This window comes from Rhinopithecus bieti, unplaced genomic scaffold (assembly GCF_001698545.2).
Source record: "Rhinopithecus bieti isolate Rb0 unplaced genomic scaffold, ASM169854v2 scaffold_16234, whole genome shotgun sequence".
Taxonomy (NCBI): domain Eukaryota; kingdom Metazoa; phylum Chordata; class Mammalia; order Primates; family Cercopithecidae; genus Rhinopithecus; species Rhinopithecus bieti.
The window spans coordinates 1,460,215-1,477,287 of NW_016808946.1; the positions used below are offsets into that span (position 1 = coordinate 1,460,215).

A 17,073-nucleotide genomic window follows, 5' to 3' on the forward strand; every position below is an offset into this window, starting at 1 on the left:
GTCGCCCGACATTCCCACCCAAAGCAGCTGGAAACCCGAGTTGCCTGTTTGCTCCTCTTCAGAGCAGGAAGCATTGTCCGAAACTGTTTTGTGTCTGCTCCTCTTCGGAGCAGGAAGCATTGTCCGAAACTGTTTTGTGTCTGCTCCTCTTCGGAGCAGGAAGCATTGTCCGAAACTGTTTTGTGTTTATTATTGTTGTCCAATCCCCTTCTCACGCACACTCTAGAACTTTCCTTCCCACACCGGGGATTTCATTCAATTCACCGAAGCCTCCCCGGGGCTGGAACAGTGCCTGGCACCACCGAGGAGGTGCTCCATAAACCTTTGTTGAGTGGTGGAGTCCCAGACACACACTGTGAGAAGGCGACTGGGAGGCTAGGGCGCTCCCGCATGAGCCTATGGCATCAGTGCTGGGCTCTAACCACTGACCCCACCAGCCTTTGGAGATCATCGGCCTCCAGCCATGGGCTCCTGTGGGCCTCCTCCGGCTCAGGCCACCCAGCCCAGTGTCCAGGGTGGTGGCCAGAGACTCAGGCCTCCTCCCACTGGCTTTCCCTCTAGGTGTCAGGCTTCCCCAGGCATGGGGGCCGCCATCCCAGGGCAGCGGCTGCCCGCAGGGGAACCGCCTGGTAGGGCTGGTGGGGGCTGGCCTTGAAGTCACGGCTCCGATTCGAGAAGGGAAATCATCTGAGCTTTTAAAAAATTAAATGGAGTCAGTAATTTGATTTCAGAGAGAAGCTGAAAACCTCGTAATGGCAGGAGCAGCTCAATCTCGTGGTGAAAAGGAAAAGCCTTAAATGGGGCTATTAAGCTTTTGCCTGGGACGGATCTGCCCAGAGAGGGAGGAGGAGGGTGCGCAGAGGGGGGAGAAGTCTTCTTCGAGGTGGGGACCGTTTATCAGCCAAGACAACCCTGATTACTTATTTATTTATTTCTTGTTCCGGGCGGGCGTTGCCAACGGTCTCCTCTTCTTGGCTGCATTTCAAATCCCACTTCCAGTGATGGGTCGGCCTGGAGGTGGGCGTCTGGGGGGCCACCCTCCCAGGGAAGCACCGAGTGAGTGCTCTTCCAGCCAGAACACTGTCCCCAGCCACAGATGGGCATCGAAGCCAGGGAGCCTGGGGGCAACTGGGTCACTGAGGGTCACCGGGGCCGTCCTAGCCAGCAGGGTACCAGCTGCTGCCCTGGAATCCAGAGGAAAGAAGTGATGAGTAATGAAAACAAAGCAGTGACATCCCATTATCCTCCCCTGGAGTCCTTTAGAGACCTGGGGTCATGGCACCCCAAGGCCTGGGGAGGGGGTAAACACCAAGAGTTTGTATCACCATCACCAGCAACCCCCAGAGATGTCTGAACCATGGCTCAGGCCCGCCATGCTTTCCTGGGCCTGCAAGCATCCCCTCTGCCTGGGCTGGGAGGTAGATGGTGAAATGATCACCATAAGAATGGCTCTCGAGTTCTGGGCGTGCTGGGTGTCATGCTCCGTGAGGAGGATGGTGATGGTGTAAGATTGCCGCAAGAACGGCTCGAGTTCTGAGCGCATTGGGTGTCGTCCGGCTCCACGCCAAATGCTCTATGTTCGTTTCCCACCCAACCCTCAATGGCCCCATCGGAAGGAACTATTACCATCCCCATTTGACCCATCAGGAAACTGAGGCTCAGAGAGGTGAGTGCCTTGCCAAGGTGACACAGCCAAAGAACAGAGGAACTGGGACTTGAACCCTAGCTCCTGGCAGGCCTGGCTACAGAGCCTGCGCCTTACCCTGATGCTTCCCCACCTCTGACAGCAGAGCAAGCCCAGAAATGCAGCTGGCAGGGCCAGGGAGAGATGGGGGGACACTGTCCTGCACTCAGCTCCTCTTCCCTCACGGAGGTCCACGCAGGCAGATGGCCTGCCACTTCACCACTCCCTCTGGGTTCCATGGCAGCAGCTGGTACCTTGCTGGCTTGGATGGCCCTGGTGACTCTCAGTGACCCAGTGCCCCTGGACTCCCTGGCCTAGATGCCCAGCTGTGGCTGAGCACAGCGATGATCTGGGCCGAAAGAGCACTGGGCTTCCCTGGAAAGACGGCCCCCAGCCCCCACCTCCAGGCTGACCCATCGCTACCTCCCACCCTTTGCACTCCACCTCCCCAGGGTGCACCCAGGACTCACCCTGGAGTCACCATGGAGACTCAGCGTGGGGCCTCTCAGGAAGCCCCTCCACACTGTCCTGAAGCTCAGGAGGCCTGTGGCTTTCAGCACTGGGGGCCAAGGTGGGCCCTGTCAGCTCCTGCTGGGGTGAGGCCCCCCGGCCAGCCGGGAAGGGGTGTTCAAGCTCCACTAGGCTGGGTAGCAACTGTCCTGTGGGAGCCCACGGGCTCAGGGTTTGCATGGACAGAGGGTTGGATGCATGTGCAGTCCCCAATTCCTCCTGGCCCACAGAGCCAGGGGTACTCTCCAGGTATAGGGCCTGGTCTGACCCTCCTACAGATGAGGTTTTGGGTGTCAGAAGAGCTGCCGGGCGAATGAGTTCTGCTGGCAGAGGTTCCATAGGAAGAACTGCCAAGGGCGCTGCCGGCCTCACCCTGGGCATCCCAGTGAGTTCGGGTCCTGAGACCCCGGCACAGGCACTGGGGTTTGGCTGCCTCACGCTTGGGGTGGAGAATGTGGCATCCCTCCCCAGCAGGGTGGAGAGTCCCGGCCCCTCCATGTCCTCGCTTGGCTCTGAGGATGAAAGGTCCACGCATCCCCTGGCCCCCTCCCTGGGGAAACCAGGCCCAGTCTGGCTCGGCCTCTCCACCTCTATTCCAGAGGATGTTTCCTGGGACTCTCGGGGAGAATGGTGAGAAACCAGTGCCTCTGCCGCCAGCTTGGCCCACCAGGGCCTCGTCAGTGGCTGGAGCTCCTCGCTGGCTTGGCCAGGCTCCCCCAAGACGGGCTCAGGTGCAGCCATATCCCCCCTTGACAGCCCTCTCAGCAGGAGGGGACTTCCTGGAGACTGGGCGGGGTCCTGCTCAGGCCTCACAGTTCCTAGACCTTCAGTCAGGGTGACAGATGGTCCCGAGACCAGGAGCGATTCAGACTGTTCAGGCCTCAGGGCTGGCGGTGGAGAAGAGGAGGCGTCTGAGGACACAGGCAGGGTCAGAGTCGGGTGCACTGGCAAGACTGGAGGTGGCTGCCAGGGACTAGCCTGGACACCCTCTACAGGCTCCGAGGGGAGCGTGACAGGAGGCGTGGGGTGTCCAGGGAACCCCACTTCCCCTGGGGGAGCCTGGAGACCTCGCTGAGCTTGCATCACTCTGGGGAAAATGGAGGCAGATGTCTGGCCTCTCCTCGCTGGTTTGGCTGTTTGCAGCAACGGTCCACGTCCCTTCTTCATCAAGAGAGAAGTGGAGACAGAAAAAGCATCAGAAACAAGAACACATGGGCTCCGGCTGCCCTGAGAATCTCAGCCCAAAGATGGGTTCGAGGAACCGGGTGCGGTGGCTCACGTCTATAATCCCAACACAATAGGAGGCCAACGCAGGTGGATCACTTGAGGCCAGGAGTTCCAGACCGGCCTGGCCAATATGGTAAAACCCCATCTCTACTAAAAATACAAAATTAGCCAGGCGTGGTGGCACGCACCTGTAATCCCAGCTACTCAGGAAGCTGAGGCAGGAGGATCGCCTGAATCTGGGAGGTGAAGGCTGCAGTAAGCCAAGATCATGCCACTGCACTCCAGCCTGGATGACAGAGCGAGACTCCATCTCAAAAGAAAAGAAGAGCTGGAGGAAGCTGTGACCTCTGGGTCTCCAGTCCTCTGGTGTGCCTCAGTTTCCCTCCCTCCGTTTGTGTGCTTAGCTGCTGACACCCCCACTGCCTCCTTTGGCTGTGTCTCAGGACACTGGGAGGTTGCTGTGATCCAGGCTGACAGATGAAGGGGGCTGCCCTTAGGTGGGAGCTCTTGGGGGCCCAGCTTTCTCTGGGAAATATTCTGAATTGGAGGAGGTGACATGGTTGGGGATCACAGTGGGGCTCTCTTTGGAAGAACGGTGGTGAAAGAGAAGGGCCTCAGGCCCAGCTGGGTCTACCGATACCTCATGGGGACCCGACTTTTTGGAGGAAACTGTGGGCAGGGGATGTAGCCATAGACTTGCCTTGGCCAGCGCATCAGAAGGCTGGTGCGGGAGGTCCCAAGAAAGCCATTCCTGGGCAGCTGGTCCTGCAGCCCACACCTGGGAGGAAGCAGCAGATGGCGCTCTTGCTGGAAGGGTCTCCAGTCCTGGGGATGGCGGGGAGGGAGTGGCCCTCCGTGTAGCAGCTGAGGCAGGCGACTCTGTTTCTGAACCTTCCAGAGGGAAGACAGAGGTCAGCCTTCCTCCTAAGGAAGCAAAATCCTCCCAACGGCCTGCTGAAGGGACCGTGAGCGACCCGTCTTCCACAGGTGGGGAATGGAAGCTTGGGGAGGTCAGATGCAGGCCCTGGGCTGGGAAATGTCCATTTGCTGAATTTCACAGTCCTCCCACCTGGAGTCCTTTTTGAGACTATGTGGACATCAAGATACCTTTTTTTTTTTTTTTTTTGAGATGGAGTCTCACTCTGTGGCCCAGGCTGGAGTGCGGTGGTGCAGTCTCAGCTCACTGCAACCTCCACCTCCTGGGTTCAAGTGATTCTCTTGCTTCAGCCTCCCGAGTAGCTGGGATTACAGGTGTGCACCACCACGTCCAACTAATTTTTTTGTATTTTGAGTAGAGTTGGGGTTTCACCATGTTAGCCAGGCTGGTCTCAAACTCCTGACCTCAAATGATTGGCCCACCTTGGCCTGTTAAAGTGCTAGGATTACAGGAGTAAGCCACCATGCCCGGCCCATTTTTTTTAAATTAAATCACAGAAATTCAGATTTCTGCAAGGGGCACCTGGTCCTGACTCCCTATCTTAGCTTCAGTGCCACCAGCTGGTTTCATCTTTGAGCCATTTCCTATTTTGAGGTCAAATACATTGGCCCAGCCTCAGAAACCACAGAGAACCGGAGAGTGCTCCCTGCCCGACCACCTTTCAGGTTAGACTCAGCCCAGGCAGCGTAGTCATTCCAGGCTGATCACGCTTTGTCAAATGCGGGAGAGGAGGTACAGTGCAGGGTGTTCAGCAGGCCCCCTGGCCTCCACCCACCAGATGCCGGTAGGATCCCCGAGTCACGACAACCAAAAATGTCTCCAGATGTTGCTAAGTGTCTCCTGAGAGGCAAAAATCGCCCGCAGTTGAGAACTGCTGGGTTCGCGCTCGCAAATTCTGGCCCGGGGGTCAAATACAGCCCTTGGACATGTTTGACTCGGCCTGCAGGGTGTTTGAACTGTTTTTTAAATTAACCAACAACATTTTAAAAGCAGGAGTTCTTATATAACCAGGTTCTCGTGGAAAACCAGATTTGGCTACATGGACCTGCCTCCCTGCAAGGTAGGATCAGCTCCAGCCAAGCAAGGCTGCTCTACTTAGAGGGACCTGGTGGCTGCAGGTTCCCAGGAGTCTCCACCACTCCCTGCCACCTCCCACACTGAGTTTTGCTGCCTTATCCTCCCACGCCCAGGCCCTGGGTGTTCTTATCCTCCCCACTCTCCCACCGCTGACATTCCCTTCCCCACCCCAGAGGCATTTCCATCCGTGAACCCAACTTTAAAATGTAAAAATAGGCTGGGCACAGTGGTTCACACCTGTAATCCCAGCACTTTGGGAGGCCAAGGCAGGAGGATCACTTGAGTCCAGGAGTTTAAGAACTGCCTGGGCAACACGCATGATCCCATCTCTATAAAAATATTTAAGGCCAGGCACAGTGCCCCACGCCTGTAACCCCAGCAGTTTGGCAGGCCAAGGTGGCCGAATCACCTGAGGTCAGGAGTTCAAGACCAGCCTGACCAACATGGTGAAATCTCGTCTCTACTAAAAATACAAAGATTAGCCAGGCGTGGTGGCAGGCACTTGTAATCCCAGCTACTCGGGAAGCTGAAGCAGGAGAATCGCTTGAACCTGGGAGGCGGAGGTTGCAGTGAGCCAAGATTGTGTCATTGCACTCCAGCCTGGGCAACAAGAGACTCTGTCTCGGAAAAAAAAAAAAAAAAAAAAAAAAATTTAAAAACTAGCTTGGTATGGTATCTTGTACCTATAATCCCAGCTACTCGGGAGGCTGAAAAAGGAGGATCCCTTAAACCCAGGAGCTCAATGTTATGATGAGCTTTGATGAGCACTATTGTACTCCATGTCAATAGTTCAACACGCTTTATAAAAAAAAATATATATACATATACTATTATATATAATATATATATGCGCACACACACATACACACATCATATGAAAACAGCTATATCTAAACCATATCTAAACCATCTCCTAGATTTCTCCAGACCACTTAAATAATCAGGATTTGTCCTATAGGTTCTAATTACTTTTGGGGTCAGGGACGAGGAAGATTTTTTAAAAATCTCTACCCACGGGGAGTTTAGGCAATTCCAGCATATATTAATAGTCCAACACATTAGTCCACATATTTACAAAAGAAAAATGTTATCTGTGTAAAATATTTTTTTTAATTCCTGGTGAAAATTCAAGCCAACAAGCATTTATGAAGTGCTTACCGAGGGCAAGGCGGCAAGATAAGGCCCGTCAAGAATAAGAAGCCGAACAGGGCACAGCCCCTGATCTCAGGAATTCATACTAGAGGGAGAGACAGGAGCGTGCACCAATAACTATAATAAGAATAGAAAGACCTCGAAGCTGCAGGGAAGCTGCAGGGGAGGTGCAGGGGAGGTGTGCTGGGAACCGGGGAGGGGAGAGATTCATTCTGGTTGCTGATGTTAAATTAACAAAATGAGGAAGAGAACATTCTTCCCCGTGTAAATCTTTCCAGAGAGGCCAAAAAAACTCTTCCTAAAATGTTTCTATTGCTGTTGCTGATCTATTTTTGTGCTGTATTCCGTATCTTCCTATCAAGGACCTGCCCTCTCATCAAAACCCAGGATAAAGATCATTTACTCTCTGACATCTCTCCTGAGTCCACCTGCCCTCATAAGTCTCTGGGAATTTCTTTTTTGTTTTTTTGTTTTGTTTTGTTTTTGTTTCTGTTTTTGAGACGAGTCTCACTCTGTTGCCCAGGCTGGAATGCAGTGGCACAATCTCAGCTCACTGCAACCTCCACCTCCCAGGTGCAAGCGATTCTCCTGCCTCAGCCTCCCAAGTAGCTGAGATTACAGATGTGCACCACCATGTCCAGCTAATTTTTGTATTTTTAGGAGAGACAGAGTTTTGCCATGTTGGCCAGGCTGGTCTCAAACTCCTGGCCTCAAGTGATCCTCCCACCTTTGCCTCCCAAAGTGCTGGGATTACAGGCGTGAGCCACTGCGTCCGGCCTTTCTCTGGGCATTTCTTATCTCCCCTTCCAGACTGAACGCTGCTTGAGAGCAAGAACCGAATCCAGCAGCCTCTGCTCCCACCTAAGCCTTGCATGGGGCCGCATACACCGCGACTGCTTAGTGAATATCTGTTGGATAAAGTTCTAGCCCTCCCTTTCCAAGATTAATGTCATCACTGCAGCGAACTGTTAAAATAAAACAGCCAAAATGTGTAAAATTTTCAAGAAACATTTCCATTTTAGCAGACTGTCAGAACTCACCCCCCATCCCGCCTTTTCTTTGTTTCTAATTCTGAATTTGGGGCTAGCTGTGGTAGGCAGTCCCCCTTTTAATCTTTAAATATAGTTCTGAACATAATTACATTTTTGTGCAGCACTGAAACATCATATCCTCGTGACGGGCAAACTTGCACTATTAACATCTGAGTTAAATCTCCTTCGCGTCTGTCTTTGATTGAGGACAGTTAGGAAGTAAAAGATGAAAGTGATCGACATCGTTTGTGAATTATGTGCATTTCCTTGTGCTGTATTTCAATGGGTTTTGCTCCTGGTGGTTTTGCATGTGTGAATACCAGGTTGTCCGTTAGCAGAGCTTTCTCCAAAAACCCCATCCCAGCATCCTGGCATGAAGACATACACCAAGTTTAAAAGAAGGTTCCTCTTGAGCTGAGAAACAAGTTGCATCGTGTCGTGCTCTTTGCCAAGGACGCTGATCTGTCTACCAAGTGACCTGAGGAACTGGAGCCCACACAGAGAGAGTGGATAAATGGAAATAGCTCCTCTTGCTGTTTCAATCCTCAAAACAGGTACTGGTATGCCTATTTTCCAGATGGGAAAACTGAGGCTCAACATGGTTAGGTAACTCATTGAGGTTGTGCAGTTCGTTAGGAAAGGGATGCACCCCCATCTGCCTCCCCTGTCCCCTCCCTGGCAGACTTCAGGGCCAGGAACCACATCACCACTCAGTTCTCATGACACTGTTATTCTCCTGCCAGTTCCAGCCAGTATGTCTGACACCTCACTTACCTTGTAGGTGTGGGACCTGTGCGGTCCAGGGAGTGAAACATTGTCACAGAAGAAAGAACCCCAGGGCCAAGGAAAGAGGGTTTGTGCAGTGTATACCTGTTACCAGCAGTCACACCCTCATGGTGCCTCACTCACCCACACACTGGAAGAAGCTCTCCACCGTCCAGAGGACTGGGGCAGCCATCTCAGCAAATTGCAGGCTCAGGTCTACCCTATAGAAAGCTTGTGTTCCCGGGGTTCCTCCGACTTCTTGGCATCGCTGTGAGGCCACAAGAAATTCGTTTTACGTTGGCTGGGCACAGTGGCTCATGCCTGTAATGCCAGCACTTTGGGAGGCTGAGGCAGGCAGATCACGAGGTCAGGAGATCAAGACCATCCGGCTAACACAGTGAAACCCCGTCTCTACTAAAAATACAAAAAATTAGCTGGGCGTGGTGGCAGGTGCCTGTAGCCCCAGTTACTCGGGAGGCTGAAGCAGGAGAATCACTTGAATCCAGGAGGAGGAGGTTACAGTGAGCCGAGATCATGCCGCTGCACTCCAGCCTGGGTGACAGAGCGAGACTCCATCAAGAGAGAGAGACAGAGAGAGGGAAAGAAAGAAATTAGTTGCACGTGGCAGGGGGCATCCCATGCCCTGTGGCTGTCCCCTGATGGGGCTACCTTGGTAAGAGTATGGGCCTGAGGGGCATACATGGTGAAGTCCACTTTCAGCCAGTGCCACAGATCTACCCTCCATGTTTCTTTCTTTCTTTTTTACTTTTATTTTTTGAGACAGGGTCTCACTCCCATTGCCTAGGCAGGAGTGCAATGGCACAATCACAGCTCATTGCAGCCTCAACCCACTAAGCTCAAGCAATGCTCCCACCTCATTTTTTAATTTTTTTGTAGCAATGGGGTATCACTATGTTTCCCAGGCCAGTTTTGAACTCCTGGACTCAAGTGACCCTCCCGCCTCGGCTTCCTAAAGTGCTGGGATTACAGGCATGAGCCACTGTGACCAGCCTACCCTTCACGTTTCTGACCACACATGGCATTGGTGAACAAAGAAGAAGGGCCTCGGGAAGAGAAGGGGCAAGACAGAGATGCCACCGGATATTCACCTGGACCTGGAGCACCCCGGCCACCGGGACGCTGACCACAACAAAGTCCTTGTTCTCAGTCACCATAAAGATGTTGGACTGTTGGACTCGGAGGAATCTGAGGCTCAGGGTTTCCTCAATGTAGGAACCTCTTTTGACTAGACCCAGTCTCTGCTTGGGGATGTGAACTAAGACCTCCGACTCTGGCTGGAATGACACTGGAATGGGAAGGACACAGGACACAGAAAAAGACACACTTTGCAGGCTCGTGGACAAATGAAGTGGTGGTGGGCCTTCGCCCGGGGCCACACCTGTGGCCAGCACAGCACACTTCCCCAGTCAGTGACAGCAAGTTACTTGGTGTCCCGGTATCACTGCCTGGGCTGAAACTTAGCTGCACAGATGAAGAAGAGAAGAAAAAAAGACCATCCCCAAATACCTGACAGACCTTGCCACTCTGGAAAGGCCCGTCTGCATCCTGATGGAAGCAGATCATCAGGGAAGCTACAGAAATGGCTCTACTGAGACCATCTTCAGCTTCGGTGACCTAGTCCAGTGCCCCTTCCATTTCCAAAGCAGCTCTTAAGTAATACAGCTCCTAGGCCGGGCACGGTGGTTCACACCTGTAATCTCAGCACTTTGGGAGGCCAAGGTGGGTGGATTACCTGAGGTCAGGATTTCAAGAACAGCCTGGCCTACGTGGTGAAACCCCATCTCTACTAAAAACACAAAAAATTAGCTGGGCGTGCTGGTAGAAGCCTGTAATCGCAGCTACTTGGGAGGCTGAGGCAGGAGAATCGCTTGAACCCTGGAGGTAGAGGTTGCAATGAGCCGAGATCGTGCCACTGCACTCCCGCCTGGGCAACAAGAGTGAAACTCCATCTCAAAAAAAAAGAAAGAAATACAGCTCCTATCAGTTGTTTACACTTTAGCAAGAATTTCACTGTGTCAGGCTCTCGGGGGTACATTTTAAGCCAGTTCTGCAGCTGCTAATGGAAGCGTCTGCCTTTACATAAAGGGATTTGAAACATTGTGAACAGGGAAAGAGATGTTTTGGGGCTCATCACGGTCACTGCCAATGCCTGAAAATCCCCAGAGCCCTGGTCCCGAAGCTCAGTCCATGATAAAATTCTATACAAATGGAAAGTCTAAACCACCTCTAATCTACCCACACAGGATGAAGCCTTTGATCCACCTAACGTTGCACACCAAGTTCTTTGAATTTAAATTCCCTGGAGGTAGGAAGTGGTCTTCCAGATTCCAGACCTCTTTATATGACATAAGACCCAGGGCAGTGGTGTCACTCCAGGCTGAACAAAACAGTTATCACATACGTGGCCTAGATCAGGAGTCCCCACTACCCTCAGATCACGGAGCCCTGGAGGGTCTGACCAGGCTGCACGCTCTCTCCCGTCTCTGTTCTCAGAGCCCCTGGGGCCAGCTTGGGTGCTCCCAAGAGTCTGCAGACCCCAAGTTTGCAGGTCTGTAGTAGATGATTTTACTTTTCATTCACCCCACATCCCACCTCTACTCCACACATCTTCCAGCAAAAGCAAACTTCTTTTTGTCCCAAGCATTTCAGAAATGCATAGCCAAGGTTGAGACTGAGGAGAGGAGAAGTGGGATGAGACAGAGGGGATTAAGGTGCCCAGAGGAGGGAAAAAACAGAGACGAGAATGTGATGAAGTCGGAAAGGTGGACATTAGGGGCACTCCTGGGTCTTACCCGGTGGGCAAGCAGCTTCTAAAGAATAGGCATGGTGACCGCTCACCAACCATAGTGGCAGGAGCTCAGCAGAGGTGTTCAGCACCTGGGGAGGGAGGAAGGTCCCCACTGAGGTCTCCAAAACTGCTCCTTCCAGACGCAAACTCCCACTACGGGGCCCCCCTCCCACCTTCGAACTAGTCTCTGAACTAAAGCCCCAAGTGTTGAAAGCCTAGGTCAGGGACTATTGCGCCGATGCAACCAGGAACTATTATTTAGTTGAGATATTTTTAGCAGGAAGCGAGCTCAGAGCAAATGTCATGTGAGCCGTCTTCTCTTACACGGCAACTTTGGGCTATTTAAAGAGATGGTAATTACGCTCCTGCCACCATGATCAGGACGAGCTGAGTGCATGATTGCAGGAGCCCCTCATCTGCAGAGCGGAGCACTTCACGCTAATGGGGACCAATTTTCGAAGGCGCCTGCCTAAATCTGTCCAGTCTCACAGGTGGACATCTGACTTGTCACTGGAGGGGTGGCAACCTGTTCTTCTGGGTGCTATGCCCCAGAGGCCCCCCACCGCCTGGCAGGGCCTGCTGCCCACCACTGACCTCCCACCTCTGAAGAAGTCCTTGTCTCGGGCTTTGGACGGTGACAGTGGTGGCATTGATGTCCACATACAGTCCCATCAGGCTGGCGTCTTCAAGAGAAGCCACCAGCTCCCCTCGAAGGGACAGCAGCCATGGAGTCTGGAGAAACAGGACACGTTCACAAACCATGTGGCCAGGGAGGCATGGTCACTAGGAGTCATGGAGAAGGGACACTTGAGGGGTTACCTAGGAAGGTAACAGGGTCACGGGGAGGATGGGCTAGGCCAGGAGGCAGGACGGCAGGCCGCTCGGGGAGGAGTGTCAACCAGATGCTAGCACGCTCATACTTTAGGGGAGGAGGTCCCTTGCAGGGGTGCTTGGCACACAGTAGGTGTACAACGCAGCTGAAAGAACGAACACACAGTTACCCCTAACAGCAATGCCAACCAGTCAGCCCCTGTGCCACCCTGGCTGGGCACAACTGGAGTCCTGTCCTTGGCTCTGTTCGCCACCCTTTAGTGGGACATGGGAATGAAGGCCTTGAATATAGGTGAGGGCCAGATGCGGGGAGAGGGGTAGGGAAGGGTCCCTAGCTCCCATCTCAGGAAGACTGGCAGGAGGACATCAGGAAGACTTGGGGAGGTCAAGCTCACTGACCCCAAATACTCAAAGGGATGTGAAATGGAGAAGAGGGACTGGCTCCTTCCGGGAGGCTTCGGGAAACACTGCAGGGACCAGCAGAAGGAAAATTTGGGAAGCACTTGTGCAACGTGGAAAAAGCTCCTTACAAAGGAACAAGCTCCCTGTCACTGGAGACTTGGCAGAGAGAATCTTAGCACGGGAAGGACCTTAGAGTCTTCCAACCCAGCCTCCCACCCAAAGCTGAGGTCCCCTCTTCCAGGTTCTTCTCAGATGGCCTCAGGCCTCTGCCTGGAGGGCACCAGCGGGAGCTTCAAACTTCGGCTGGCAAGACCTGGTCCCTGAAGAGTCCGTACCATCCACTACACTCTCCGGAGGACAAGCAAACTCAAAAGCTGCGTCCGAGCATTCTGAGCACCCACCAGGCCTGGCAGAAACTTCCAGAGAGTTGTTCCTGCTACTCCAATGGGGCCCACTTACCTGTCTATTGTCGCTCCGCAGGGGCAGGGGCCGGGAGACCTGCAGAGACAAAGAGGAAGCAATGTCTCCTGCAAGCAGTGAGCAAAGGTGAGCAAACACCCCTGCCTGTGCCCATCAGCGCCGGCAATTACCCCAGCAGGAGGCGGGTGAGAGAGCTGTGCCGCCGGCTTGTTTCCTCATTAAGACAAGAAAATCATTTATGTTCTGGGACTCAAGTGTCAACAGACGCAGGGAAATGTCGCTGCCTCAGCTGCCACCCTGGGCCTGGCCAAGGGGGCAGCTGGGGTCCTGGGCGCAGCTGGTGAGGCCAAGAGCGGGTGTGCATGGGGCCAACGCTGCTCAGAGCCCGCTTCCATGGGGGCTGTTTCCTAGGCCTCTTGTCTTGTTTTTTCCCCTACATCCCAATTTCTTCCTCGCCCTTTTTCTTTCCACTTTGGATCCAACTAGCAGAAGTAGAGAGTGAGGGCTTCTACAGGCCCAGAGAGTACACCTGTGCCCCCCAATGGCACCATTCTTAGAGGGTCCAACCATCCCGGTTCCCCAGGACTGGGGAGGTTCCCCTGATGTGGGGTTTTCAGTGCTAAAACTGAGACAGGCAAACCAAGACAGTGGTTTCTCGTACCACGCCTGAGTCTCACGGCCATTGCGTAGGGTGGCACCATTCTCCCGTTTCACAGACCAGAGCCCAAGGTGATGGCGTGGGCAAGGGACCTTCCCCAAAACCCCTCTGCAGCCAGTGCCACCCCACCCAGGTGCTCTCTCAAGTCTCTCTACTTTCTCTGACTGCCCCTTTGCCTTTGCGTCAGACTTGGCCAGGGAGGTTGTGGCACTGGACAGAGTCACAGACCAGCAGAGGGTCCCTCAGAGATCATCAGACCCCCTCTCCTACCCAATACAGAATGGGGAGACTGGGGCCAGAGCAGACTGATTCATCTTGACAGCTCCCCAACTCAAGGCTACCCACCTCTTCTCCCCAGGGACAGACAGGGGCTTCCAGAAGCAGAAAGGAGTGGGTGGGGCCAGGAAGAGGCCCCCCACCACCATGCAGCCTCCCCAGTTGCCTAGGTCAGCTGTTCCTTGGCCCCAGAGAGCCCATGTCGGCAGCAGGCTCAGGCGGCCCACAGGGAGCCCCTCGGGTGAGCCCTGTGATGGCCTTGCTTTTAGGGGATGCTGTCTTCCCTTGGGGAGCAAAGCAGAAGAAATGGAGAAGATGTCCACAAGGTCTGGCAGGAGAATGAAGAGGATGCAGCAATTCCCCGACACCACCCAAAGTTGCACCACGGTGCCCCAGCCCATCACCCCTGCTGAACCGGAGGAAGGCGGAGGCCCCCAGAGGCCAGACTGTAAGAAGGAGGGAAGCAATTCTGCTAAACGAAGGAAGGGAAGGCCAAGCACAGTGGTTCATGCCTGGAATCCCAGCACTTTGGGAGGCTGAGGTGGGTGGATCACCTGAGCTCAGGAGTTCGAGACCAGCCTGAGCAACATGGTGAAACCCCATCTTGACTAAAAATACAAAAAGAAAGAAAGAAAGAAAGAAAGAGAGAGAGAGAGAGAGAGAGAGAAAAGAAAGAAAGAAAGAAAGAAAGAAAGAAAGAAAGAAAGAAAGAAAGAAAGAAAGAAAGAAAGAAAGAAAGAAAGAAAGAAAGAAAGAAAGAAGGAAAGAAAGAGAGAAAGAAAGATAAATTAGCCAGGAGTGGTGGCGGACACCTGTAGTCCCAGCTACTCAGGACGCTGAGGCACGAGGTTCACTTGAACCCAGGAGGCAGAAGTTGCAGTAAGCTGAGATTGTCCCATTCACTCCAGCCTGGGCGACTCTGGCCAGAATGAGACACTGTCTCCAAAAAAAAATTACAAAAAGGAAGAAGGGTAAATGTGACAAGTGCACAGCCAAAATGCACCGTGTCCTTTAAGTCGCCATGAGGAGGCTATATTTAGGGCCCGTGGACATTCTGCAGGAGCTCGGGCAGCCTTCACTGGGAGTAATCGCTAATCACTGCATTGAGTTTACGGGTGCCCCTGGGCACACTTAACCCAGGGCAATGAATAGTTATTGCGCGGCCTCCCGCTCGGGGCCTGTGGGCACACTTAAGCAAGCTCGCAGATCACTGTGAGCAGGGCACGGCTCGGGTACACCCTCGGGCACCCTGTGCCATCAGCGGGGAGAGGCAGAGTATTAAATATCTATGTGCCCTGTGCCCACAGCTGCATTTAGCCAAGGGCAAGGCCAGTGAAACGGCTTTAATTAAAACTTAATGCAAGTTCAAGGTGCAGCCACGGAAGTGGCGGCTGCAGAAGTCACCAGGAATGAATCAGTCAATTCGATGAGGTTCTCAGATGGGGGAAGGGGTTGGAGGGGAGGCGGGGGCAGCAGAAACCCGCCTCTGTTCCTCGTGTTCTGCCCACCTCTGTGCAGCTCTGTTCAGGGATGCAGAGCACCCCTCCCCCGACCCGCTCCCACACCTCGGTCAGTGAAGGATGCCAGGGACTGGGGCATTGGGGCATCTGGGCTTCAAGGGCAGGACGATGGAGACCAAGCGGGCGCTCCGGTCGGGAGTCGCCCCGGTCGGGAGTCGTTTCTGCTTTTCTCAGCGATTCGCCCCAGTGTCGGGTGATGCCGGCAACACCGTCCCCCTGGCGGCGGCTTCCAGAATCACAGGCCCAGTGCAGAGGGAGCAGTGACCAGCCCCGGGATGTCAAACAGGTGCCCTGGCAGCCCTGCTTGGGGATCCCGGGGTGGGGCCCCACAATTCTTAGGTGTACCAACACCAGCTTTGGTGTGGCCACTCTGAGCCCTTAGTAAAGGCAGGTGGGCAGAGGAAGACTCCCCCGCTCAGTCCCTTCTCCTTCAGGTGAAGAACCAAAGCAGCTTTAGAGTCCAACACGGCAGTGAGCCGGGCTGAGCGGAGATGAGCCCAGGTCTTCTGAGCTGGGCTGGTGCAGGGGCCCTTCCCACCACAGCACACTCATTTTTGAAGCTCAGATCAGATAAGAAGAAAGCGATAAGCTCTTCCTGGGGCAAGTCACGCCTTGGTCATATCTGTTCCCTCAGCACCAGCACAGGGCTGGGCATACAATAGATGCTCAATAAATGTTTGTTGGGGCCAGGCGCGGCAGCTCACGCCTGTAATCCTAGCATTTGGGGAGGCCAAGGCAGGTGGATCGGTTGAGGTCAGGAGTTCGAGACCAACTTGGACAACATGGTGAAACCCCATCTCTACTAAAAATACAAAAAAATCAACCGGGCGTGGTGGCGCATGCCTGTGATTCCATGAGAATCGCTTGAACTGAGGAGGCAGAGGTTACAGTGAGCCAAGATCACACCACTGTACACCAGCCTGGGCAACAGAGCGAGACTCTGTCTCAAAATAAATAAATAAATAAATGCTTGCTTGTTGGATAAATGGTGTTTGTCATCAGCAGCCTTTTCACTCCAACCTCCTCCTCTCAGTTCTGACTTCCTCTCCTTTCTCTTCCTCCTTCCTTCCTCCTCCTCCTCACAGGCAGAAGATGCCCAACCAAATCCCTCAAGCCAAATCTAGCACTTTATTTGAGCTGCGCAGTGCCTACAAAGTTAAAGTGACTTGGCCGGGCGCAGTGGCTCACACCCGTAATCCTTCCACTTTGGGAGGCCGAGGTGGGTGGATCACTTGAGGTCAGGAGTTCTAGACCAGCCTGGCCAACATGGTGAAACGCCGTCTCTACCAAAAATATAAAAACTTAGGCTGGGTGCGGTGGCTCATGCCTGTAATCCCAGCACTTTGGGAGGCCAAGGTGGGCGGATCACAAGGTCAGGAAATCGAGACCGTCCTGGCTAACACAGTGAAACCCCATCTCTACCAAAAATACAAAAAATTAGACAGGCGTGGTGGCGGGTGCCTGTAGTCCCAGCTACTTGGGAGGCTGAGGCAGGAGAACGGCGTGAACCCAGGAGGCAGAGCTCGCAGTGAGCCGAGATTGCGCCACTGCACTCCAGCCTGGGTGACAGAGCGAGACTCCGTCTCAAAGAAAAAAAAAAATTAGCCGAGTATGGTGATGCATGCCTGTAATTCCAGCTACTCGTGAGGCTGAGGCAGGAGAATCACTTGAACCCTGGAGGCGAAAGTTGCAGTGAGCCAAGATCATGCCACTGCACTCCAGCCTGGGTGACAGAAGGAGAGTCCATCTCAAAAAAAAAAAAAAAAAAAAAGGC

At 53.6% G+C, this 17,073-nt stretch overlaps 1 protein-coding gene across 1 annotated transcript in view; it reads right to left on the reverse strand.

Moving 5' to 3' along the window:
• Positions 1 to 911: 911 nt before the first annotated feature.
• CIROZ (ciliated left-right organizer protein containing ZP-N domains) overlaps positions 912 to 17,073 on the reverse strand; it is a 24,576-nt gene continuing 8,414 nt past the window's right edge. The window contains exons 4-11 of the mRNA XM_017887920.1: positions 12,885 to 12,923; positions 11,787 to 11,924; positions 11,197 to 11,281; positions 9,493 to 9,689; positions 8,528 to 8,651; positions 4,122 to 4,312; positions 2,155 to 3,355; positions 912 to 1,184 (exon numbers count right to left, since the gene is read on the reverse strand). Coding sequence (XP_017743409.1) covers positions 2,162 to 3,355; positions 4,122 to 4,312; positions 8,528 to 8,651; positions 9,493 to 9,689; positions 11,197 to 11,281; positions 11,787 to 11,924; positions 12,885 to 12,923 — 1,968 coding nt within the window. The 3' untranslated portion in view covers positions 912 to 1,184; positions 2,155 to 2,161. The remainder of the gene's footprint in view (positions 1,185 to 2,154; positions 3,356 to 4,121; positions 4,313 to 8,527; positions 8,652 to 9,492; positions 9,690 to 11,196; positions 11,282 to 11,786; positions 11,925 to 12,884; positions 12,924 to 17,073) is intronic.